Source organism: Mixophyes fleayi, chromosome 3 (genome assembly GCF_038048845.1).
Source record: "Mixophyes fleayi isolate aMixFle1 chromosome 3, aMixFle1.hap1, whole genome shotgun sequence".
NCBI classification, from domain to species: Eukaryota; Metazoa; Chordata; class Amphibia; order Anura; family Limnodynastidae; genus Mixophyes; species Mixophyes fleayi.
Genome location: NC_134404.1, coordinates 27,033,976 through 27,061,116, shown reverse-complemented (window position 1 = coordinate 27,061,116; position 27,141 = coordinate 27,033,976). Strand labels below are relative to the sequence as shown.

The 27,141-nt window shown below is 40.0% G+C and overlaps 1 protein-coding gene across 2 annotated transcripts in view; it reads right to left on the bottom strand.

Annotated features, from left to right (window-relative positions):
- The window catches only part of LOC142143425 (cytochrome P450 2K1-like), a 40,523-nt gene extending 15,435 nt beyond the window's left edge, over nt 1–25,088 (bottom strand). The window contains exons 1-7 of one of the 2 annotated variants that reach the window (XM_075201265.1): nt 23,719–23,747; nt 22,911–22,980; nt 14,558–14,754; nt 8,358–8,517; nt 6,687–6,836; nt 2,905–3,065; nt 1,540–1,716 (exon numbers count right to left, since the gene is read on the bottom strand). In XM_075201265.1, coding sequence (XP_075057366.1) covers nt 1,540–1,716; nt 2,905–3,065; nt 6,687–6,836; nt 8,358–8,517; nt 14,558–14,740 — 831 coding nt within the window. In that variant the 5' untranslated portion in view covers nt 14,741–14,754; nt 22,911–22,980; nt 23,719–23,747. Of the gene's footprint in view, nt 1–1,539; nt 1,717–2,904; nt 3,066–6,686; nt 6,837–8,357; nt 8,518–14,557; nt 14,755–22,910; nt 22,981–23,718; nt 23,748–24,964 lie in introns of those variants that run through there. The other variant, XM_075201264.1, reaches the window with a different exon arrangement.
- Between the last annotated feature and the right edge of the window lie 2,053 nt (nt 25,089–27,141).

Genomic DNA, 27,141 nt, shown 5'->3' with positions numbered 1-27,141 from the left:
TCTGTAACACCAAGTTGATTATGTGAGCAAAACAGGAAATGTGATGGACTTCCCCACGCTGTAATTCTTGTACAATATTGGTGTTGTTATCAGAAATGACATATCCTCTGGAGAGTCCAAGCAGGATTAGCCATGTTTCAATGACATCCCTTACTTTTTGTAACAGATTATCAGCTGTATGACTCTTACTGAGGCCGCTGATACACAGAGTAGCCTACTTCTGAAAAATGTGACGCACTTGGGTACATGCTGCTGCTGTTCTTGCTGTGAAGGCGAATCACCAACCCAGTGGGCTGTCACAGTCATATAATCTTTAGCTTGCCCAGTTCCACTTGTCCACATATCTGTGGTTAAGTGTACAGTGTACAGTGGGTAGAATGGCATTTTGTATCCCAATAATTACATTTTTAGGAACCTTCTGGTAGAGGTGAGGAATAGCTTTTCTAGTTAAATGGTGTCGAGATGGAAAAATTTGGCAACGGGGACAGAAGAACTCAACTGTCTAAAACCAGCTGCACTAATAGTGGACATTGGACGCGGATCTAACACTAGCATAGTCCCCATGGCATCTGTGATCCGCTTTGCGACTGGGTGACAGCTTTCATACTTGCTTCCTGTTGCAAACGATTGTTTAACAGTCAATTGTTGCTTCTGGGGATATTGATGATAAAGGTGTTGGGGGTGTAGATTGCAGGTGCTGGGATGTAGATGAGAGAAGGGAGGTAGATGATGCTGGACTGCTTGTTTCTGATTTTCCCAACAGCTTTCCATGAAATCGCTTCAAATGCCATAACATGGATGAGGATCCTACATGGTTAAGGTCCCTACCTCTACTGAGTGTGACTTTAAAAACGCTACAAATGGCTAGACTACAGTTGTCAGGATTTGTGTAAAAATAATTCCACACCTAAGAGGTGGATTTTTGATCTTATGCCCAGGCATGACAATGGCCTTTTTCTTATCACTGGCAAGAACTGCTGCAATCTTTGTTTGAAAGTGTATGAAAGTATTATTGTGACCTATGAGGTGGTCAAAATTGAATGGAAATGATTGGAAATCACTGTTAGTGAGGTTAATAATAATGTAGGTACAAAATAATACCTAAATTAAGTTATTTTAGCCAAAAAAAATTAATTTTTTAAAAAAATAGCAAAACAAAACCAAAACCAAAACACGAAGGTAATCCAGATCCACAACCAAAACACGGGGGTCAGTGAGCTTCTCTAGTTTTTAATGTGGCAAGTCTGGACTTTATGCATCTAATTGTTGTCCTATTTTGCATTTGACCCCAAAATGTTGTAGACTTCACCTGGGGAATTGGGCCTGAACTGTTCCTAATCCAAACCTTACCCAACCATACAGCAAAATGAATTGATGCCCAGTATCTCAGCTCTATTCATAACCTACAAATTCAGCAAAATGTAAATTTATAAATACACTGCAGAGTTTTGCCACAATTTTGCTCATCGCTAGAGCAAATACAAAAAAAACAAACCTACTACATATAGGATATAAGGAGATAAAAAGTTAAGTACATACCTCTTGTTGCTTTGCAAGGAATGATTCAATGAGATTTCTCTGATCATTTATGTCCAATTCTCTCTCTTCTTTTATAAATGTCTCTGTAATAAATTCCTTCATCTTGCTGATGTTTTCAAAAACTTTTCTGTGACTCCCAGGTAGCCAGCCTATCACTGATGGATATTTATTATACAACTTAAAATGAAAAAATAAATAAATATTGTTTTAAAACATATAATATTTCATGAAATATAAAATTTCAAGATTTTGAGATAACAAGTCAGTACAATACAGTAAACAAATAACACTACAACTCTCAATACAGCTACTGGGTGTAAGGGTAATATTCAGCACAAGCTGAAACCTGTGCCCCTTAGCGTGGGCACAGCTAACAGATTTAGAGGCACTGAAAGAAGTGTGAAGACAATGGAAGAGTGGAGTCAATGGGCAGAGAGCCCTAGGAGGAGGTGCGTAATGTAGCTGGTGAGCAAACTTTTATACGTAATGAGAAGAGGAGTGAAGAGGAACCTACTCACTAGAGTTTACAATCTTAAAGGAAAGGGGCAGACAAACGGTTGACACATGGTGGTGAGCCAATGTGAGGGTAACTGAGGGCAAGAAACAAGAGTGGGAGAGATGAAGGATAATAGAGGGTGAGGTATACTACATGGTGAAATAGTGAGGAGGACTGGTATGTTTTTCTAAAAAGATGGGTTTTCAATGACCGTTTGAAGCTATATAGGCTAGGAGATAGTCTGATAGAATAAGGGAGATCGTTCCAGTGGTGGGGGGCAGCACGGAAGATATCTTGGATAAAGGGAGTGAGATGTGGTTACACCACCACTTCTCCTGGTATTGTAGATGACAATTGCATAATAAACGGATTATGTAAATGGTATGGGATACAGGCATGATGAACTTAAAGAAAAAAGGGAATATAATTTAATGCATAATTTTACACTTGTAATAAATAGATCTTGCTTAGGATACTGTACGTGAATTTGGCATGAAACGTTAAGACACTAGCAAGGGTCGCCATCCTGGGACTGTGGACTGAGCATTTCCGAAGCTGGGGTAGTAGACATGCTATCTCCTAAGCAAATACACCAACTTAAAAGGGATGTACACAAAAGCTTTCCAGTCCATTAGCTATACAGTATAATTAAACTTGTCTAAACGTGTTTCTTATGTCATTGCTGCACTCTGCAAACAATTAACCCTTGGTCATGCAGAGATGCTGATAAATTTAACTGTTTATTAGCTGTAAAGCAGCTGTAATAAATAAAGATGTTTGCTGATCATATTATTAACTTGAGGAAACTGAATTTAAGAAAATTACAGTAAACAACTTTAAAATCCACCTGACAGAGTGAAAATACTTACCCTGACCATAGGGCCACCCACGATCTTGATATTGTCATTAATTATACTCATGAGCCTCAGTATGTTTGGATCCCCATATTCAAATCTATGACCGAGTAGTATGGACACAATGATATTGGCGACAGCAGCATTGATGATGGTCAAATTATTAAAAGGTTTTCCTGAATATAGAGCAAAGATACATTGTTGAATTTAATATGAACAATATTAATAGCGAGGAAAAGTAAAAATGCATGTATAAGAATACAAAGTATCATTATAATACATGAATACTTTTATAAACAGCTGTAAAAGATATCCTTATATTTATCAACTAGACAACATTGTAATTACATTGTCCATGACATTCATACCATATAGTAACAAAGATAAACTGTTTCACATTTGTTCACATAGGTTGTATTCAATTCCATATTTCCCCACCGGTGTCAATATACCAAGAACAACCCCATTACCTGAGTCATTTAATTGTTTTCATTAGTGTATGTATATATAGACTGATCTATATCTATCTATCTAACTATCTATCTATCTATCTATCTATCTACCTTTATCTATCTATCTATCTATATATATATATATATATATATATATATATATATATATATATATATAAAAATATATACACTGGTCATCTTCCACATTAAACCCATAAGCTTCCATATTAATTTGAGGCTTTGGCAATCTTGGGTGATGGTGTAGTCAGAACCTTGATAGGAACATTGGATTGAACACACATCTCTAGGGGCTTGGGCAGAGCACCTCTGACCTGAGATGGCCCGGACTGGGCAGATGACTTGTAAGAAGGCCAGGACTGGGCACAGGACTTGGAGGAAGGTACGGACTGGGCACACAACCTGGAGGAAGGCCCGGACTAAGCACACGACCTGGAAGAAGGCCCGAACTAGGCACACGACTTGGAAGTAGGCCTGGACTGGACATCCTCTGCAGGAGACGACCCAGACTGGGAGCACTCATTAGGAGATGGCTCGGACTGAGCACCCTCATCAGGAGATGGCCCAGAAAGAAAATGCGACTTGGGAAATTCAGATAGAGAACATTACTTGGACTGGACAGCACTGTGAGAAGCCACAGGCTGGACAACACTAGCACTGTGAGAAGCCTCGGACCAGACAGCACTGTGAGAAGCCTCAGACTGGACAGTACTGTGAAAAGCCTGGGACTGAACAGCATTGTGAGAAGCCTCGGACCGGACAGCACTGAGTGTAAACTCAGGCTGAACTGTATTAAGTGGCAACTCAGGCTGATCCGTATTAAGTGGCATATCAGGCTAAGCCGTATTAAGTGGCAACTCAGGCTGAACCAAATTAGGTGGCAACTCAGGCTGAACCATATTAGGTGGCTGAATTCTAGAGCAGATTGGGGGACAGGGTTCTCTAAGGAGCAGGCTGAAAGGGCAAGGTCTCCTCTGGAGCAGGCTGTAAGGGCAGCACCCCCTCCTGCGCAGGCTGTTTGGGCAGCGCCGCCTCTGGAGCGGGCTGTATGGGCAGTGCCCCCTCTGGAACTGGCAATGTCTCTGGAGTGGAGCCAGAGGCTGGCAGCTTGGAACAGGAAGCAGAGGCTGGCACCTCGGAGCTGGCGACAAAGGCTAGAACCTCGGAACAGGAGACAGAAGCTGGCTCCTCGGAACAGGAGACAGAGGTTGGCATTTGGAGCAGGCAACTGGAACTGGCATCTCAGGAAAGGCAGCTGGAGCTGGAGCTGGCACCTCAAGACTGGTGGCTAGAGCTGGCTCCTCAAGACATGTGGTTGGAACTGGCACTTCAGGACAGATGAGTGGAGCCTGCACCTCAGGATAGACGACTGGAAATAGTACCCTCAACCTAGAGAACAGTACAGGTTGAAATGTAGAAACAGCGATGTGTAAACAAATCCGGAATGAGGAGGAGTGTAAACTGAGAACAGTTCTGTAGGCTATCGTGGTCTGCGGAGTGGACAGTTTTGTAAGTAGTGTACATTACTTGCACAGTAGAGACATAATTTATTGGCCCTTCTGCGCCATCGCTCCTTTTCAGTCAGGTGGGGGCGTGGAGTTTGTTACACAATAGTTCTTGGTTAACTGCAATTTTGAAGTAGCATTATTAAGAGGTGCTGCTTGGACAGATTCAGATGCTGACAAGGTTGATTTAGGTTAATAAACAGTGTCTGAACACGGAGAACTGGGAGAAACAAAATCTGACAATTTCTTCAGTGGATCCATTTCTGGCCAAGCATATCTTGATTATTCTCTCTCACAAGGTACAGTCTCTGGAAGATATACTGCAATAATGATGTTCTCCCTGGGAAAAGGATTTGACACTCCGGAGCTGGTACTGGAGCAAGAAATGCTTGGAACGGAGATGGGAAGTTGCTTAAGCAACTTTATTAACAAAGTAGAGACTTAAGAAATTTGAGGCAAAGGATGAACCATGGGTGACTGTCCTCCAGGTTATACAGAGGCACGAGGCATCGGATGAGTCACGAGTGTCAGAACTCCAAGTTACTCAGGAGGCACCAGATGAGTCACGGGTGTCGGGACTCCAGGCTACTCAAGAGACAGGAGGCACCGGATCATCAGCAGGCAGAGAAAGTGTAGTGGTCTGCTGTGCGGAGTACTCAGGGGTCCAGGTAGACAGACAGCCAGGAGACTGGATCAGTCACAGAGGTGCAACAAATTGTAGACACAGGAGCTGGATAGCTGGAGATGCCACAGACTATAGGTGCTGGATTGCTATAGGACCAATAAACTGCAGACACTGTATACAGGAGGGTCAAACATGCCAGGAGTCAAAGCCAGAAGGTCCACCACAATACCAGTGAGAAAGCAGTAGCGAAGTCACAACAATGCTGGATAGGGGTCATAAGAAGAGGTGCCAAAACATAGGGACAAGCAGATGTCAATAACAGGAAATTAATCAGAAATCATATGCAGGAATACCAGCAGTAGTTAAGACAACAGATTAACTGGCAAAGACTGCTGGGAAAGGCAATCTTTTAAAGGCCAGAAACAGGTGCTAAGCATCCTAGAGGTAGGAGAACAATCCAAGTACTACAGTGACCCCTTTGGTGGAACAGCAGTACTGCAGGCTGGAAACACATATGACAGAGTCCGGACATATTTTGTGCAGGCAAGATCAGGAGAAGGCAGGGCAGTATCTAGATGCAGGGTTGCAGCCAGAGGCAGATCATGACAGTAACACCCAAGACAGGGTTGGATGACCCCCTACTGCCGATGTCAACTCGCGGAACCCAACCCTCTTTTACAGGAGATCCATGGATCCGGGGATTACACATATAATTAACTTTCACAGCAATAATCTAAAGTAAAGGTGGATTTATTCAAATGAATTACAATAGCACAAGTTTATCATATTATATACATTAATAGTTAGACCACTTCTTGGGCTAAAATGTTTGGCTCGTGTCTACAAGATGGATTTAGCAGAAAATTACAGGTTTAAAGGTGGGCAATCTTATTAATTAAGGGAACTGAGAACTTATAAAAAAAGACTGGAAAAAGGCATGCCATAGATGTGACCTAATTAGTATGTAGAAAAATATAAAAAAACTAATGAGCATTTTTTACCCAAAACTGTGCAGATGGCAAGGCACTATGATTGGGAAAAAATAGATTTCTCGTCAGTATTAAACGGATTTTTACTGTTTCATTTTCATGCTATGGTCTTTGTTTATATATAATTAAATGCAAATATATTATTGCTATCAAAATGGTAATAGTGGTATTTGAGAACATGATAGAGAGTTCAATAGCAAACACTCACCTTTATACGATCTAAATGTCTGCATTAAACTTTCACATTCATCATTGATCTTGATTTCTATGCTTTTTTTCCCCATTCCATAATCTCGCAATGTTGAAAGAGCAAATCGTCTCATCACTTTCCAGTTCTCGCCATGAGCAGAGATAACACCTAAATCGAATTAGTACACATCACTGCGTTACACTTATTTGTACTACATTTATAAAGAAAAATATTGATGGTGAGATATGAGCAAAAATAGCATTTACCCCAAACAACTAATTACCACAATTTCCCATCAACTTACTGCCAAGTTCTAATCCATAAATAACCACCTTTTATTCTCATTTCTTCTGAATATCTTTTATCAATGTATGTCTGTTTTATAGGTGTAGTTACTGTACATGTAGTTGTTAAACCCATCTTGAAAATAAATCTGTCATGAAACTATAACATGCCCATGACATCTGTATCTGTCTAAAATGCAGGTTTGTTATGTATAGATCGGCCTGGAGTCACTCCAATGACATCCAACAATGAAATGTGGAAAACACAGTGACATATACAGTTTACTGGACTAGCATAAGCAGTAGAGCCTCTCAACTGCAGGACCCTACTTTGCCATGGAGCCTGCTCACCTCTGCAGTGTCTGCAGTCAGTGGGCATCTTAATGAACTACTGTGTGAATTAGGACATGTAAAGCATTTAGAGCCCCAGAAAAACATGCACGTTAGTAGACATCCTAACTCTTCAAAATTAAATTCTGCTAAGATGGGAAGGGAATTCTTGTGTTCCTTTCCTGACTGTGCAATAAATAAAACTTAGAGAGGTAAGCAGAAGAGGAAAAGGTAGAGCCCAGCTGTTTGAACTGTGGAGAGGTCAGGGGTGTCCCTCTCCTTCGAAACATTGGGGATCACATCACAATTTTTCTATGTGGCCCCCGAATTCTAATTATGCAGAAACCTTCATCTACCATAATCCATACCATGCACTACAGTATCCTGTGTGGACATAAAAAACTTACTTTAGAACTGAAATATAACTTAGAGACATTTAAAGAGGTTTTACCTCAATAATTTGGCACTGAATGCCCACTATCGATATCAAATTCCTATTATTTTCTAGCTAAAGTAGGGAATGTAAGTAAAAGCAAGGAGATAATGTTTGAATAAGGAGAAAGTTAAAACAGGCAATCCTAATGCACTCTAGCAGTTGTCTGTTACCCAGAGCAATCCAACTTATAGAAGATTACTCTACAGATAGCAAGGCAGTGATTTACTTTCTAAAATAATGCAGTAATGGTGAATATATATATGTTTCAGATCAATAGATTTAATAGAAGCCACTTGTCTAAAAGTGGACATGTCATTTCAGTAGTGTAACAAGAAATTTTGAGCACCATAGCAAAACTTTGAAGGGATCCACAACGCTTCTAGGGAGAGAGATATTTAAACCCCTCTCCTCTCACTTACTATACCAGGCTGCCAACCTGCCTCCTCTTACCAGCTGGTGCTCTGCAACATTCCACTCTGCCCTTCCTACTCAGATAGGAAAGTTAATTTGTTCACACTCCAATTGGAATTTTTCATTAATTGAGCAGGGTTTATTTTACTTTGATGCACTTTAAAGTGTTTAATGTATGCATTCAACTTTTTGTATATATTTTTTGACTTTAGGGCTCAAAATAGTTACCAAATCCCTTTGTTGATTTAGAGATGATTGGTGAATCAGACCGTTCAGAAAATTCCTCTGCATGGTTGATTAGAGCATCTTTTATAGTGTCATAACCACACAGGACGACCATCTTCTCTCCTAAATGGACACTGAATACTGAGCCATACTTCTTTGCCAACTGTAAAAACAGTAAAGAATAGAATCAACAAACCATTCAAAGAATAATTCTAAAAAATGTTAAGCTATGAAATTGGCTCTCATTCCCCACAATCAACCTACCCATGATTTCTCTCTCACAAATGTGGATGACTGGCCCCATCCATTGTGGAATTGTCCATCTCGCATGTGAGGCTTGAGTTATTCTTGTCAAGTATTCACTCAAGCATCATGTGCCAGCTGGACACTTCCAAAATGGGTGGGGAGAGACAACACAAAACAAGGTGGAGCCGATTCATCACAACACGATGTGTCCTCGACATCACCGCAATGTCTGGTTGAGCAGCATCACAGATTTTACTATGTGCCTCAATGGAATGTGGGGAAAAACTGCAATGTTGCATTACTGCGGAGTGCCTTGGCGCCTATTCCAGAGCAACTTCGTTTTGCATTGCATTTCATTGTAACGGCCCCTGTGAGTTTTGATAGTATAAATAGAGTATATATTTATAGAAGTGGACATGAATTCCTAAACATCTCTTCCTAAAAAGTCTAAATAATATTGTTAATATGGTAATGTGATATTCGTTAATCAATTTACACTGGTGTGTGAAATATTCATTATTCCTACTGGAATACTATTTATTTCTATTTAATCAATATTTATGAATAATTGTAAAGGATTAATTGTTCATGTAACAAAAAGTTTTAATACTTTTAAAGACATGTACACAAAAACATTTGTCATGGATAGCTGTAATTTAGGCAAGAAAATTTGATGAAGAAAAAAATAATTTAAACATATTTATATATGCGTTATAGCATATTGATTTGTTTGTGAGTTCCACTCAATATTTATTAACATGGATATATGGTGAAAATCTGCACTCGAAACATTGTACCTGATTAGATATGTACTTTTATTGTCTTAAGCTAGACAGATAACATCTAGTTGTTGATTGGCTGCTGTGGTCCACTACAGATTTGCAACTTTGAGCAATGTTATCATTAAGTATTTGAAACAATACTATATTTTACTTTCAGTGTTGTGGTAAAATGAATGTATGCGAGTACAAATCCCACATTTCAATGTAAAATTCTGGAATAGCTGATATTTTATGCTTCAATAATATTTCTGAAATTATTGTTGTAGAAAGGAGAATGTACAGACACATTTATTTCTTATATCCCTTCCTCTCTTAAACTAGCAGAAGCATCAGATCCACTCCTGGCAGCTGTAGAATTCCCCAATACAGCCCCACCCATACTCAAGAGGAATTATTTTCTGTTAGCCATGTAAGCTTTGAAATACTCTATATCTGTGCCTAAGTTTCATGGTGCCACTTGAGATCTCTCCTTTTATGGACTCAATATGGTATATGAATATGGACTCCACTTGGTATACTTGGCACCAGTTATGGCTAAACGCTGTGTATATGACACAAAGCATGGCTCAGCAGATTATACTTTGTACTAGATTGTTTAGTTTTGTATATCTGGCACCAGAGCCCATTGTATAAAACCTGGCACTAGATTTGGCTCAGAAAATGTTAATGTCAATTAAAACATTTTGCTTCTGTCCTATCACATTTCGCCTTTCTAATTACCAATTAACTGTTTCTTAACTGTCAGAACAATTGTACCCTTTGATTCTGTTTGTTTCTGTCTCAGAACTGGGGGTACACATATCACAGTGTGATTTTGCCTTTAAAGTGATTTTCTCGGGTGAGTATGAAGTTGACAGTTGACGATGTATGACAGTGTAATTAGATAGTAAATCACAAATAAAGTGAGTTTTACAAAATCACCATCACACAAATTGCTGTCCCAATATTTTGCCACTTTAACAATACAAGTCCCATTGCCATAATGATAGACAGCCCCAGGCTAGTCAGCACAGGACTAAATTCCCTAGGGAGTTGGGGTCTGCAAAAAAAATGTGATCACCCTCCATAGGGGTACCCAGCCAGTGCTGAAAGCACTCAAGTTCTTTCCACATTCTGGAGCGGTGGGAGTGGGGTAATAAAATATTGTTAGATAAACAGTATTTTGGAGTTATGCACTACAGGTCCCAGCAAGCCCAGGCTGCCATTAACAGCCTTGGCATCCTGGTGCTTGTAGTACTACAAGCACCAGCATACCCATGGCTGCCAGGGGATGCAGACACTTGGGAAACCACAAGTGCCAAGCCCGTTCACTCTCAGCAACCTCTGTGATCTTTGAAGAAATGACAGCCGACAGGTCTATTAATAAGTTGAGGTTTTCCCACTCTGCCAGAGCCGAAAACCAACGCTTATAAATAGACCCGCTGGCTGTCATTTCTTAATTGTGATGGGTGCTCTTGCATATGATAACTAATTTGAGTGTCTTCATGTTTTCTTTATTTAGTCAAGCATGTTCTGGCGGATAACTTTAGTTTATGAAGCAGGAAGAAAAGAAGAGATTTTTTTTTCTTCACACTTGGAATATTTTTTTGGTTTATTTTTTTTTAACACCATTTAGATTAAAAGTGTATAAGATATGGATCGGACACATGAAGATCAGAGGTTGCTGAGTATAAAAAATTTTTTATTTGCAAATAAAATTTTGTTGCTGAAAAGAGGTGTCTGGTTTATTTACATTTTTTCTTGGCGCACTACAAGTCCCAATAACTGTTATTGGCAGCCTGGACTTGCTGAGACCTGTAGTGGAGCAACTCAAAAAAGTGTCTAACATCAACCATTTTATTGCCCCACACCCTCGGTGGTTTTTGAATATCCCATCTCCCTAGGGAATCCAATCCTGTGCTAAGCAGCCGGTGGCTGGTTGTAATTATGGCAAGGGGACTCCATGCTGCAGAGTCCCCAGCTTGAGTGCTTCTAGTCCCAGCTGCCAAAGCCTGGTGTTGATTGGAGTTAAATTAGGGGGACCCCACACTTTTTGTCCCCCCAATTTTGCTACTACCAGCACTAGGCAGCCAGCAGTAGGGCAATGTCAGAAATATGAGTACCCCCTATACAAAGCAGCATGTTGATTCTGGTAATTTGCAAGACAAAATACCAGCGAGTTTTTGATTTAGAACTGCCAACCAATCAGAAATGAGTATTAGTTTGCCTTTATAATTAAACACTTGCAATCTGAGACTTTCGATGTTATTGGAAAACTTCTGCAACTCGTTCGAGATCGACAGCGATTTTTGATCTGAGACTAAAAATCGCTAGTTAATATATATAGTGACTTGATGACTAAGGAGTATATTTACTAAACTGCGGGTTTGAAAAAGTGGGGATGTTGCCTATAGCAGCCAATCAGATTTTAGCTTTCATTTATTTAGTACTTTCTACAAAATGACAGCTGGAATCTGGTTGGTTGCTATAGGCAACATCCCCACTTTTTCAAACCTGCAGCTTAGTAAATCTAGCCCTTAGACCATTTCAAATTGCTCAAAAAAATCACAGCTTGATACACTTACCCCCCCCCCCAGTCTCAAGGGACTTTGTTTGTTATACAGTCTTACTATTTGCAAACAAGGTCAATAGTGCATTATTAGGGCAGCACGCTGGCTAAGTGGTTAGCACTTCTGCCTCCCAGCGCCTTATGTGCGCTGTGAGGCAGAATAACCATGGCCTTATCTGTGTGGAGTTTGTATGTTCTCCTCGTGTTTGCGCGGGTTTCCTCTGGGTGCTCCGGTTTCCTCCCACACTCCAAAAGCATAGTAGTAGGTTAAATTGGCTGCTATCAAAATTGACTCTAGTTTCTCTCTCTCTCTCTCTCTCTGTCTCTCTGTGTTTTTATGTTAGGAAATTTAGACTGTAAGCCCCAATGGGGCAGGGACTGATGTGAATGAGTTGTCTGTACAGCGCTGCGGAATCAGTGGCGCTATATAAATAAATAGCGATGATGATGATGATGATGATGATGATGATGATGATGATGGATTTGGTTAATCCTTTATTGAGAAATAGACCAGATAGCATATACAATATACTATCTCATTTTTCAGACAAGCTATACCTTAGTAAAAGCTTCAAAACTGAGTATATTGAACCATAAACACAGAACATGGATACTCTAGTGCTAACATTACTACTTGTGGCATATTAGCGGGAATTATTGCTGTGGATGTTACTGGCAAACCGCTAGTACTGTTGGCATAGTAATGGGCAGTTTCCACAATATACATTTAGATGAAAGTATGACCACTTCCTTTCAAGATCATTTCATTTATTTTCTCCTTGTATGATTTTTTACATTTTCTTTTAGAATATGGCCCCTAGTCCTTTCTGCTTTTCACCTCACTTCCATTGTTCCTCAGTTTATACCATAGAAAACTAACTTTATAGTACTTGGCAAGTCAGAGTTTGTTTATGCAAATTTCTGGTGAGGATTTCAACTATTTCTGTTAATTACACTTAAAACCTTTCGACAATTGTTAATTAGGCAAAATAAAGTAGGGACCTCTAGGTGCATTAAAGGAATATAATAGTACCGTATTTCCCCAAGTATAAGACGCACCCATGTATAAGACGCACCTTAATTTTGGGGCCCAAAATGAAAAAAAAGCTTCCCGAGACGACTGGGGTCTCCCACTGCCTGCTGGATGTCCCGCGCCATCTCATGCTCTGAGCATGCTGCCCTCCTGGCGGTTTCCAAATTCCCGGGTGCCCCCGCCTTCTGAGAGTCCCCCTGGCCCTGGTGGTTTCTAGCTGAGTGCCTTACCTCTACCTCTCGGAGCGCCTATCACGGCATTTGTGGCCTGTTTCCGGTGGAGACCAGGGGCTGGAGTTGGAACAGCCTGGCGGACCCGCTACTTCCGGTTACGCGGCGGGACTTCCGTCGGGGACACGCTGTTCCATACAGCCAGCGGGGACTCCTTTCTCCTCTCTCACATCCAGGTGCCGACTTCTTCATTGAGGTAAATAAGACTTGCAGTGTATAAGACGCACCTTTTTTTTAGACCCAACATTTGGGGGAAAAAGGTGCGTCTTATACATGGGGAAATACGGTAATTTAAAAACACCTCTTGGTAGTGCCTACTCAGCAGCTATAGTGTATTAGATACAACGCGTAACAGAGTGTATCTAACATCTACCTTAAATTTTACATTTGTCTCATTTATTTACTTATAACTGGTATATTCAAAAGTTAGGAAAAACTTATGCTTTGGGGAGCATTCAGTTTCTAGCGATGTGTCGCCACAACATCACAGCGATGTCCGACTGTGCCATTTGCTTGTCAATATGGTACAGAATATTGCCTCCTTTTTTTAAAATTCTAATTAGGCTAAATTCACAATTCTTTACTCACCTTGGATTTAGTAACACATTATGTAAAGCATACGTTTTTCCTAACTTTTGAATATACCATTTATAAGTAAATAAATTAGACAAATGTAAAATTTAAGGTAGATGTAAGATACATTCTTTTCTCACCTCGTATTGTAATCTTCTGTCCCTCTACGGCGCTACGGACACCTAGTGGCGCCCTATAAATAAAAATTAATAATAATAATAATAATATGCACTGAATTCCAGATTTAAATCAGCAATTAGCTTGTATTTGTTTAGTTCATCTGAGATAATGTAAATGAATGTCTGACTGGTATTTATTAGTACAAATTTTGCACCTAGATGAAAAGTATCTTAGGGCTAGATTTACTAAGCTGCGGGTTTGAAAAAGTGGGGATGTTGCCTATGGCAACCAATCAGATTCTAGCTGTCATTTTGTAGAAGGTACTAAATAAATGAAAGCTAGAATCTGATTGGTTGCTATAGGCAACATCCCCACTTTTTCAAACCCGCAGCTTAGTAAATCTAGCCCTTAGTGTGCCTTATACCCTTTACATTTAAAGGGGTGTTTAATTATATTATTTTGGTGGGGGCCTCTTTACTCTATTTGAAATCCTGTGGCAACAATAAGGGTGATCTGCAGAGATTCCAACTTCATGTGAGTGCAAGGACCTTACTAAATATTCTAAATGGTGGGATTCACTCATCAAAGTTGTTGAGAAGGAAGAGGATTTTGTAAAGATGTTAAAACTCCTTTAAATGATTTAGGTGAATTGCGTAGAAGTACTGTATTACCTCTATAAATGTAATATGAGGTTTTGATAAGTTTATAATATGCATATTTCCAATGATCGGCAAAGGCGTTGGTCCAGGGGGGAAATTTTTGCTATTGTCTTGTTTCCGATTGTTAAAAACATTGGCCAAAAATAGGATGACAACAACAGACACAAGAATTGTGATGGGATCGATGGTAATCATGTCTTCTGTAAAATCTAGAAAGGGAAGATAAAAGATAGTTATTTTAGAAGGAAACAAATTATTTTTAATCCAAAAACAGAACAATCCATTGTCAATGAAAATATCTCTCCCATCCTTCTATGGTTCTGGCTATCAGAGAGATGCAGAGAGATCGGTAAGATTGGCCCATGTGGATGGCACAAAGATTATAGCTAGTTTATAGTATAATTATTATTATTATTATTATTATTATTATTATTATTATAATTATTATAATTATTTCTATCCTTTATTTATAAGGCATCACAAGACTTCTTCAGCGCAGTAAAGACTACAAACATTTAAGTAGACCAGACAAGGTATAACATCACAGAACAACAAACGAATACTAATAAGTCTCCAAAAGCTTCAAGCAAAGCCAGTGCAATGTAACTGGAACAGAAGTGCTAAGTATTAAGACAGGAGGGAAGAGGACCATGCTCGTAAGAGCTTATAACCTAAAGGGAGGGTAAAAAGACAACTGGCACAAGGGGGGAGTCAGTGGAGGGGATCTAGGGCGAGAGGAGCACATAAGAAGGACGGGGGATGAGAGAGGGTGAGTTTAGTGAACATAGAGTGATAGTTAGGTGGATGTTTGGTAGACTATTAAGAACAGGTGAGTTTTCAGTGCCCGTTTGAAGGTGCACAGACTAGGGGAAATTCGGATAGAAGGAGGAAAGGTCATTCTAGTGAAGGGGGCAGCCCGGGGGAAATCTTGGATTCGGGAGTGAAATATGATGATCAGAGTGGAGGAGAGGAAATGGTCATTGGGCCATCACAGCTGACGAGAGGGAGCGTGTAAGAAGAGGAGGTTGGATATGTATGGAGTGATCAGGAGAAGAATGGCATAAAGATGATACTGGAGCTGGAAGGAAGTGATGAGTTCACCCAGGGAGATAATGTATAGAGAGAAGAGCAGAGGGCCAAGAACAGAACCCTGTGGAACTATTATGGAGAGGGAAGAAGGGGGGAGGAGTAGTCAGAAGGGGAAACAGAGAAGGAGTGGTTGGCAAGGTATGAGGTGAACCATGCAAGGACAGAGCCAGAGGAGCCAAAAGAAAGAAGGGTCTGCAGCAGGCGAGGGTGGGCCACAGTGTCAAAGACCACAAAGAGGTCCAGGAGGATAAGCAAGGAGAAGTGGCCTTTGGATTTGGCCAAGAGAAGATCATTGTTGACTTTGGCCAAGGCGATTTCAGTGGAGTGAAAGGGGTTGAAGCCAGATTGGAGAGAATTAAGGAGATAGATGTTCAAAATGTAACTGGTGAGGCAGTTGCAGACAATCTGCTCTAGTAACTTAGAGGCAAAGGGGAGAAGCGAAATGGGCCGGTAGTTAGTGAGTGTGATGGGGTAAAGATTGGATTGTGTTAGAGCGGGAGATATAAGAGTGTGTTTAAAGAATGAGGGGACAATACCAGTGAATAACAGATTGAATAGGTGTGCGAGGTAGAAGGAGGCAGTGGGGAAGAGGGAGCGAAGCAGGCGAGAGGTGATGTGATCCAGGTTACAGATAGACAGGGAGAGGATAATATGAGGGAGTGGACTTCTTCACCTGAAGTAGGGCGGAAGGAGTACCAGAGTTGGTTGCTGGAGGGGGAGGATGTTAGAGTGGTGGGGGTGGCAGCAGAATGATGTAAGGAGGAGATATCGAGCCTGATGGCCTCAATGTTGGAGTAGCAAAAGGAGGCAGAGTCAGTGGCAGAGAGGAAGAGCAGGATGAGAGAGAAGAGGAGAGAGTTCAATATGGAAAAGAGGTGGCAGGGATTAGAAGACTGAAAAGAAATTAGGGATTTAAAGAAGGATTGTTTAGCAAGGGAGAGGGTGGATCTATAGGATGAGAGGATACATTTGAAGTGAAGGAAGCCAGGCAAAGTGGGAGATTTCCTCCAGAGGTCTTTTGAAGGAAGCGTGTAAACTTGGAGTGCCAAGGCTGTGGTATCGAGCGGCGGAGGCAGACAGAAGAGGGGGAGGCAACAGCATCAAGGGCAGTTTAGAAGAAGTGGTTGTAGTTGATAGTACTTCATTCTACAGGGTTTAACATCTATCTTTACACAAGTTTATTCTATTATGTGGAGCTTCATTATAAGTGAGTGTTTAGTGGTTCACATGATCACAGTAACAAGTGTTGGATTCAACAGATCTTGGTAATTATGTATATTAGAATCCACCAGATATATAACATATATATGTTCATTATATGGTTCTGTGGCAAAGTCACTTGGTACAAAAACATGCAGTATATGTAGAAGATGCAAGTGTAATATAGACACATATCCTGATCGACCAACAACTGCAATGCCCAACGGGCACCTCTAATCATGCCACACTTATGAAGAATATGATGTAGGTGAACTAATGTGGCATCCTCTGGAACATCATATTTATTTAGACAAGCATCAAAGTATTCATGTAGTTGAAAAAAACAAATGCTCCGTATATAAGGAAAGGTCCATTATAAATATATTTTTTAGCATATCAAGATCTCAAATCAGTAGCTCAGAATCATACTCCCTCTTCTCAGAGCATTATTTATATTGTGATTTCAAATTGGAAATTACTGGTTTCTCTCTGACATTCTAAAGAATATTTATTCCCCTGTTCTCACCACAGCTTATTATCTGTATATTACTAGTTACAAAAGAGTTCTCACACCAGTATGACTGCGTAATGTATCACTTGATATATACAGGATGTCATTTATGAAGTGCAAAATGGCAATACAGCATTTATACAACTTTGGAACCCCTGTGTGCCACAATTTGCACAATTGGGTCTAGATTTAAGCAAAAGAACAGCCATTTATATTGGCAGAACAGAGGACTTGGGAAGGTGGTTAAGTTATAGGGATTATATTTATTTATTTAATCTATTTTGCCCATTTTAACCAAGAAAGTTTAATACAATTTTAATAAATTGATAAATGAAGGTTTGGAGAGTAATTTGTTCAATAAAACTTTATCAAAAATTGTGTATATTTCTTTTTATACACTCTTTTTGGTATAATTCATGTTAGTTACCCATCCACCAGAGCCTGGGTGATCGGAAAGAACCACATTTATTTTCAGTAATGGGCTGGTAATCTCTTGGGGCAGGGAGGGCTTGAAGTTTTAGTGCCCACTCTCACCATTAAAGTACTACCCCTGTGTTGACCAGGGTGAAACTAGTTTTAACTATAATGTGGAGACGTCACACTTGTGGCTTTTCGTTATGGTGAAAACCTGCCCAGGCTGTTTAGAGTTGAGACTGTTTGGGGATTTGGGGAAGGGGACATACTGCCTATTTTTTGTTTTTGTTTTATTTATAAAGTGCAGAAGTTACCTAAGCAGAATCAACTGTCCATCATTTACGATCTTACGCTATTCAGTATTTATTTCAAGTGACTAACAGCTATCTGCGCTCAGGCCATACATGCTGCCAGTTAATTCATTTTCAATTAGACTAAGTATTTTCATTAGTTATTATTGCCAGCATCTGTCATTGGGTGTAAATTGCAACTGTCCCTACAATCTGTCAGGCGCCGTCCCTGCAGTTTCGCTGCTGCACCTGACACCTTCCAGTCACAGACGTCCCATTGGTTAGCGGCGGGAACGCTCTCCTCATTAGTTTTGGTGGTCTGTGAGGTCACTGACACCCGGGGCGACCGATTAGGAGGTTCTAGCCTATTTTTAACCCAGCCTCTGACACCTTTAGGATACCAGAGTATTAGGCTCACACTCAACTCCAGGTTTCCTGTTTCCCTGCTATCAGTGCCTCTGTGTTCCTGGTTTAACTCGGCAATGTATTTGACCTTCCTTTTGGATCATGATTTGGCACTATACGTCTTCTCTGGCATTACCACGGCTTTCCTGACTACTCACTTGTCTCCTGATTTGGTACCGCATCCCCCTTCTGGTTTTGACCTTGGCCTTGCTGACTACCCGCTGTTCACCCCTATCTCATTGCTGACTGCGGCCAAGTCCATACTCTCTTGCGGGGAGTCCCTGGTGAAAAGTCCATGGGTACGTTAGACTCCGCACTTCCCTGTACAGTTGCGTTAATACCAACAAATAACCTCCATTTCCATCAGCTTGTGACACAAGCACATATTGTTGCATTAATTCAATAGCAACCCATGTGGTTAACTATGGTATTGCAAGTAAAAGTTTTCAATGGTTTTGTTTTTAATGAGAGCATTACTCGTGGAGAAACCATACAGCATTGGGCTGCGCGATGACAGAATAATTGCACATCATTAAAGGACACTTTAACACTTGCTTTATTTGAACAGAGCCAGTAACTGGAATACTATTCTGCTCAAAGAATTCCTACAACAATTATTTCTAAGACCACAATAATAAACCAGTCAAACAAAATAATCCAGGCACATTTCTTAGATAGCCAACTGCCTATATATCCGCTTTTATAGAGAAAGATCAACTTAGCCAAGTTAATATTTCTGCCTTTCACACTGGACTTGAAAGAAAGCCAACAAACTTTCTTTAATTATTTAACAACATGGTGAAAAGAGCAATGATGTACTGGAACCCAGGGGCAGAATGGTGCCTGGCAATGCCAGTCCAGCCTCTGGGTCCACCCTCACCGGGGTTCTGTATGGGCTGTACCCCTTAACCCTTTGTTGTTCTGTTACTGTTGTAACCTATAGCAACCAATATATCTGCTTAACATTCTTCCTTTGTGCTTAATTTGCTGTGGCTCTAAAATCCTCGTTAGATTTCTTACCCACGTTCCCCTCCATCCTCTTCTCTTGTCCCAAAAAAATGGCACAACTTACAATGTGTTTCCTTGAATGCTCCCCAGGAAAAAGCTGTCCATCTTCTTTGTTTTTTCACACATGATTGTTTGGGACAATTCAGGGATAGTAGAAGAGGATAAAGCTTGCGAGACAGGTGAAGTTGGAGTCTGGTGCTTTTAGTAGTAGATCCATTCAGCCTTGGTTCAGGAAAGGAGAAGATGGACAAGAGTACAGGGCAGGGCTTCTATTCCAAACGTTGGGGTACCGATAGTTTGACAAGCAGCCCTCCCATATCCATTTTTTCAACATACAAGTATTTACCAAATTTCCCCTCTTGTCTCACAGTAATCTGCAGTACATACCACTTACTGCGCATTAACAGATACATTTTCTTAAATCAAAATGAGAACCTATTAAATAATAATTCCAGGGAAAGTCAAACTAAAAATGAATTAAATGTTATTTTTTTATTTGTCAAGCAAAATCCATGTATATCTCATTTATCTCCTTATTTCCAGTTTATGTATCTAAGATCTCTATAGAAAGAATCCTTAGGAGTAGATTTATGAAACATTCTGAAAAGGAAAATGGAAAGTGTTGCCCATAGCAACCAATCAGATTGTAGCTATCATTCATCTAGTACATTATAGAAAATGTTAGCTACAATATGATTGGTTGCTAAAGGTAACACCACCACTTTTAATTTTTAGAAGGTTTGATAAATGTACAACTTAGTCTCAGTTTCACTAACACAAGTGATACTAATATATATATAAAACCTTCTGTAGATAGTATATGCACCAATGAATTCTGATGTCCAGGGTCGGACTGGGGTATGAAGGGCCCAGCGGGGAAAATCAGTGGTAAGGGCCCATAACAGAGTGTTTGCATAATGCTGCTAAATTGCGATGCACTGCTGAGGGGGCATTCCAGACACCGGAGGGCTGTAGGACACAAAGCACATATTATACTTTTATGCATAATAATTTGCCCAGGAATTACAGGACTGCATCTTGCCACCTCTGAGTCCTCTATCCTCTAAGTGGGTGTGTGTTTGTGTTATCCTATTCTAAGAATCTAGATGGGTGATCAGTAAATACAGTATTGAGCACTTGATAAAGTATATCCTAGTGGTTAATTTGTGGCCAGTCCTTTGTACCTAAAGGCATGTTTTATTGCCTGCAGTACTGTACAATATAAAATTATTATTATTATTATTATTATTATTATTATTATTATTATTAATAATAATAATAATAATAATAATAATAATAAGGATAATAATAATAATAATAACTCCTAAGTCTGGCACACAATGATATCTAATGCTAAACATAATAAAATAAACTATAAGTTTGGTAATAATGATTGCTTGTTAGTTGATAAAAATTAAATTGTGTTTGTTTCAGGGATATCTTCAGTTAAAATTAATTTGTACAGAAGTTTGAACAGTTCATATCTAAAGACAACTGATATGCATCCCAGTGGCACTTTATGGTTATGTTTTAGATGCTTTGCAAATGTTTAGTATGACCTCTCTTTAAAGTGTAACACTTTTTTGTTCCTTCTCTCCCCATTCCATTTCACCTCATTATCTCACATTGTACCAAGTAAACATATCTCATCTGTTCACTCGGTAGCAAAAACCTCTACCACTTTACACATTGGTGCAGTTCTCTTGCTGTTGTTGAATTCATTTCTCAAAATAAATCAATATTGTCCAGTAAAATTGTAGATTTTGCAGTAAAAAGAGATTTACTTAATATTAGATCTTCAGTTGCAGAGTTACAAAAGAGATAGCTCAGTTCTCATACAACCTGTAAGCCCATGATTTCGAGGCAGAGAGAGGTCTGAGCTGGCTGCAAGCCAACTTAAAAAGCTTTACAATGGTGGATTTGTTTACCAAATGATGTCATCACACAGGTCACATTGGTGGTATACAATGAAACAGCATTCACTTCACGGTTCTACTTTGTTAAGACAGATATTTGGGCAAGATATAGTTCCTAGTCTTTTCACAGTATTTTACCAGCAATTCCTCAAAAAAGCAATATGATTAATAAAGCTAATATATAATAATATTGCAAATCAGATTGCTCACAAAAAAATCCATTATTATTATAAATCATGCATGCCAACATTTAAAATTTCTGCCCCGGGAGATCCGGGGGAGAAGTCATGTGACAAGGGGTAGAAGGGGGGCGTGGTGATATTGCCGCATTAAAATGGCCCGCACTATAAAATGCTGAAATTCACGGCATTGAATAGTGGGGACAGGTGTTAATGACATGATTAAGCCCCGCCCCGTCCATGCAATGCCGTGAATTTCGGCGAATTCGGGGGCTTTGCCTACTCTTCCGGCAGTCCGGGAGGACTCCCCGAAATTCACGAGCCTCCCGTGAATTCTGGGCGTGTAGGCAAGTATGTTATAAATACAACTTTAACACGGTGGTCCACTCTGAGTGACAGATGATTGCTGCCTGTCACTACCCAATCAAACTGTACACCAAAAGTAATACTGACTGCTGCAGAGTAACACTGGCACTCAAGGTCCGGGCTAAGTGGAAGAGATGTGCTCACATAGTAGGCGTATATCACATACTTGCCAACACATACTTGCCAACTTTAAAAATATCCGGGAGACTCCCGGATTCTGGGTAGGTCTCCCGGACCGCCAGGAGTGTATGGCAGTCTCCCGCATCTGCCCACTTACTAGTGAAGTGGGCAGAATTAGGTCCAAAATTCTGCGATTTAATGGGAATTGCGGCATTTGGCCCCGCCCCCGCTGGAAAAAGACGTTTGCGTAACTATGTCATGGGGAACAGGTCCAAAATAACGCGATTTTTGGGGCCACGTCTCCGCATGCCCACCTCCACCGGCAGCTCCCGGGCGCAACTATAAAAAGTTAGTAAGTATGGTATATCATCTAAAGCGACAGCAACAGTGCCAAGTGGGTTATTCTGAGGGCTTGTGGTCAGAGCTGAATTAAGGCTTTGTGTGGACCAGGGCACTTAAGACAGGGTGTCACTAAGGGCTAATACAGTGCTCAAAGTGTGCAATATGTGCCAGAGATGTGAGGGATATGGGTTTATAGCATTGTATCATTTAACATGTTTTATATTACACTATACAGTGTTAAAAAGCATATAAAATATACTATTAAATATTCGCGGTAGTTTTCTTCGAATTTCCATACTAGCACTTTAAAATCCCTACTTGACCCACTTGTCTAATACATATAAAGATGGTGTTGCCCATATGCAAACATTGCCCACCTTGCTCCTCTCACATTGCCCTCTCACATCTCACTCATTGTTGTTCCTCCTCAATATTTTGGTGTGAGTTGGGGCTGTCATCCAGGGGCAGCTCCAAGCCCTCTACAGGTGCAAGACCACCCTCTATCCCTGTGCTCTGCTCTCCTACCTGTTCTTGCATCTGCCGCTAGTTTCTTCAGACAAGTCGCTGCTTGGACAGACCCTGGAATGTTGTGGTCCTGTTTGGAAAAGAGATAGTTAATATTCACCTCCTAGAGAGCAGAGCAATGACTAAACACTAGACCACCCTAACCCTAACCAGTTCAACATTAAATTAATAGCAACCATGTATAATAATTAAGCCAATTTCACCCCAAAATTAAATAGTGTTTAGGTTTAATAAATGAGCCTCCTTCTCAAACCAGTTACAACATTATAATCATTCACTTCTAATATGTGCATGTATTAAACACAAAAGCCCTGACATTAAATTCACAGGATTCATATGTCATATGTAGACTGCCCACACACACCAGCCCTGACATTATTAGCACAAATAAAATAAAATAAGAATAAATAAAATATAAACACCTATTTCTCCCAACCAGTCCCATATTTGTTTTACAAACTGTGCACGATAAAAATAATGTCAACCCAAATTTTTTTTTATAGCTTGGGTGCCAGAATAGTCTCATCAACCCCATCCACTATAATTTATTAACAGATCTACCGCCAATAAATTCATGTTAAGCCAATTTTTTAAAGACTGGGAGTCAGAATAGTCATATAACCCCCCTAAATTATTTAAACAGTAGGAGGCAGACTAAACTTGTCAACCGCCTCCCCCTGCCCTATATTTTTTATAGCTTTGGTACTTTATTCTTAAGACAGCCCACTCCCCATCCCCTTTGATGGGATTTTGCCGATTTCTTTTTCTAAAGAGAAATCTAAATATAGGAAATATATTGTTTACTTACACACTTCTCTCTCCTTTTTCTTATTCCATCTGCTTCTCTTCTTCTTCTTCTTCTTCTTCTTCTTCTTCTTCTCCTCTGCCTGCAGTTCTTGGGTCAAGGCACCAGTTGTACCACCATAGAGGGTGACTCTGAAGCCCCCCCTTGAACAGGAACAGGAATCACAGAGTCTGTGTATTATGAGTGATTGGAGGAGCTCATTAGATGGTGTCAGGGGTGCCGGGGCGGTGTAGAGAGTGCATGCATCGTGCCATCTACATTTTTGGCACTGAGTAGCAATGTTTGGAGATCTCGGGTAGAAGTCCCTGCACTTCACGGTAAGGGGCGGAGCACTCAGTTGTTGGGGCCCACTGGGGATCTCCGCGGTACCCCGCAGGGCCAGTCCGACCTTGCTAATGTCACTAGTTATGAACAGTGAGTTCTGAGGTCATCACTTCATTATATTTTGAGGATTACTTCTTTATATTATTACACATATTAATAGTCAGAATAGATTCCCGTAACCTGTATAAAAGCCCTAATCCTTGTACCTTTAGTTGGACATGAAACTACCTGGTGGCTGTTAATATCCTGATTTACCATGCAAGAAATTTCATAACATTAATCCTGTCATTTGATTTAAGTTATACAGTATTAAGTTGTATCTTCTCAATTTTTATACTTAATGACCTAAATTATTAATGCAACTCATCCTTTCAAAATGACAACAAGGAATTATAAGGATTTGTTTTAAATGAACAAAAGAATCCTAAAACATTTTTAATGCTTTTATAGATGAGTGTGTGCATGTTTGCAGACATTGACAAATGATCATTTGCACTTTTACTGTATATTATCATACACAAATGGAATGCATATGATTATGTTTACATTAAACACTGTGTGCACATGATATAAGGTAAGTAGTCCAACTAAGTGATATGGAGAAGAGGGCAGATGACTAATCATATGACATTTACATATTTAAGCTGAATGATAACACAGATACAGTTTTCTACACTAAACTTCAGGATTACAAAGTTTGAGTTATATTGCTGGAAATCAGAAGAGGGAGAATCAGGAATGAGAGAGACAGGGTTACGTTTAAGAACTGTCTCTTTAAAAGAGAGACCAATTTGAGGTATACAAACAAATCTTAGGTAAATTAGTATATTAGAGCCCAGTAATATACTTGTTTTCCAATTACATCATAGTTTCATAGAAAAGTTGTCAGCTCTTTTATGAAAAGACTAGGACTTTAGTTTCTTACTTTGAGCAGGGTACAGTGTAGAGAGTATACAGTGAGCTGGTCTGGTCTCTCCTCCTCTATCCTCCTGTATATAATCATTTGTTTTTAAAATGTGGGAGAATATTTAAGCCTTTTGTTGACCTCACCTACTGATATTTGTTGCCTGTTAACATTCCAACCGCAATTCTCTTTATGACCCCTCTTAATTAAACACAGGCTGTACCTTGTCCGATCGAGTGATAACCTATTGCTATGGAAACTTAGCATGTCTTCCTGTTTTGCAGCTAAAAGTAGGAAATTAGTAGTGTGTTCCACAAAAAGCATGATGGAGTACAGTAACTCAGTTATCAAGAGAATTGACTGTAAAATAATTTGACGAGACAATTTAACTGGAGACTCTGCGTCAAAAGCCATGAATGTATGTACTCAGTTTTGGACTGGGGCATGAAGGGCCCACTGCAGAAATGCAATGGTAGGGGATCATCATCATCATCTTTTATTTATATAGCACCACTAATTCCGCAGCACTGTACAGAGAACTCACTCTCATCAGTCCCTGCCCCATTGGAGCTTACAGTCTAAATTCCCTAACATACAAACAGAGAGAGAAACTAGGGTCAATTTGATAGCAGCCAATTCACCTACTAGTTTGTTTTTGGATTGTGGGAGGAAACCGGAGCACGCAGAGGAAACTCACGCAAACGCGGGGAGAACATACAATCTCCACACAGATAAGACCATGGTCGGGAATCAAACTCATGACCCCAGTGCTGTGAGGCAGAACTGCTAACCACTAAGCCACCATCCTGTCCCATCACAAAATAGTATGTGTGCGCCACTGTGAAGTGGCAGTATGCCACTGAAGGGGCATGACCAGGTGTCAGAGGGGTTGTGACCGGTGTCAAAGAAGTATGGCCCACCACTGCAATATAAAAATTAAGATGAAATGTGTAACATTTGGTTCGCTCTTTTCTCTCGCCCACCAAAATTAATTTAGTTTGTTATATTGGGCCTGAAAGACCCCCAACTAATCTCAGAAAGTTTGTGGTGAGAAGGCCTGATTGGGAAAGGTACATCCCTCTACAGCACTGCCCAGAGTCATGAACATTTTATAAGGTACCTTTGTAAATAATGTCACTCAATAAATACTGCTCCATGTTTTGTTCTTCTACAACCAGAAATAATTATACAGTCCTCCCAAGAAGGATAACAGTCCCTAGCTGGAGTGGAACTACAGGTTCCAGCATTATAATTCTGGAATAGTGGTTGCCCAGGTCTGTCCTGCTAAAAATATACACCTCCACTTCTAAACCGCGTAAGAGTGCTTCATTCAGATCGGTTTAAAAATATATTTTTATTATAGTACTTGTTTGTTTTTTACCATCTTATATGTCGCTCATTTTGGATAAGCATATCCCTTTAATGTATTTTTTGCTATGCATTGAACTTAATTGGGGGTATTCAATTGACGGCGGAATTGCTGAAAATTGAGCGAGCGAAAAATATTAATGTTAATACGGTAATCCTGCGCGTAAAAAACGTTAATACGGTAATTTACACACTGGATTTCAGCTCGCTGCTCAGGGAGCTGCGAGCTGAAATTCAGCGAGTAATTACCGTATTAACGGTAATATTATTCGAGTGCTCGATTTTCGGCGATTACGCCGTCAATTGAATACCCCCCTTTGTACATATAACTTGTACTTAATGCTATAAACACTCTTTGGTGACACTAAATTTCTAAATAAAAAAAATCTCTGTAACTTTTCTCTAATAACAAATCTGGATTCACCTTTACCCTGTCTGTAGCAATTATGTTACATTATCTCAAGAACTCGATTCACCTGTTTCAAATTTCTCTTATCTATAACACAGTTTGTAAATTTTATGCTGTGGAAAGAACCTCTTCCTCACAGCACTGGGGTCATGAGTTCAATTCCCGACAATGGCCTCATCTGTGTGGAGTTTGTATTTTCTTCTCGTGTTTGTGTGAGTGTTCTCCGGGCGCTCCGGTTTCGTCCCACAATCCAAAAACCCACTAATAGGTTAATTGGCTGCTGTCAAAATTGACCCTAGTCTGTGTGTGTATGTTAGGGAATTTATATTGTAAGCTCTTTTGGGGCAGTGACTGATGTGAGTGAGTTCTCTGTACAGCGTTGAGGATTTTAGCGGTGCTATATAAATAAATGACGATGATT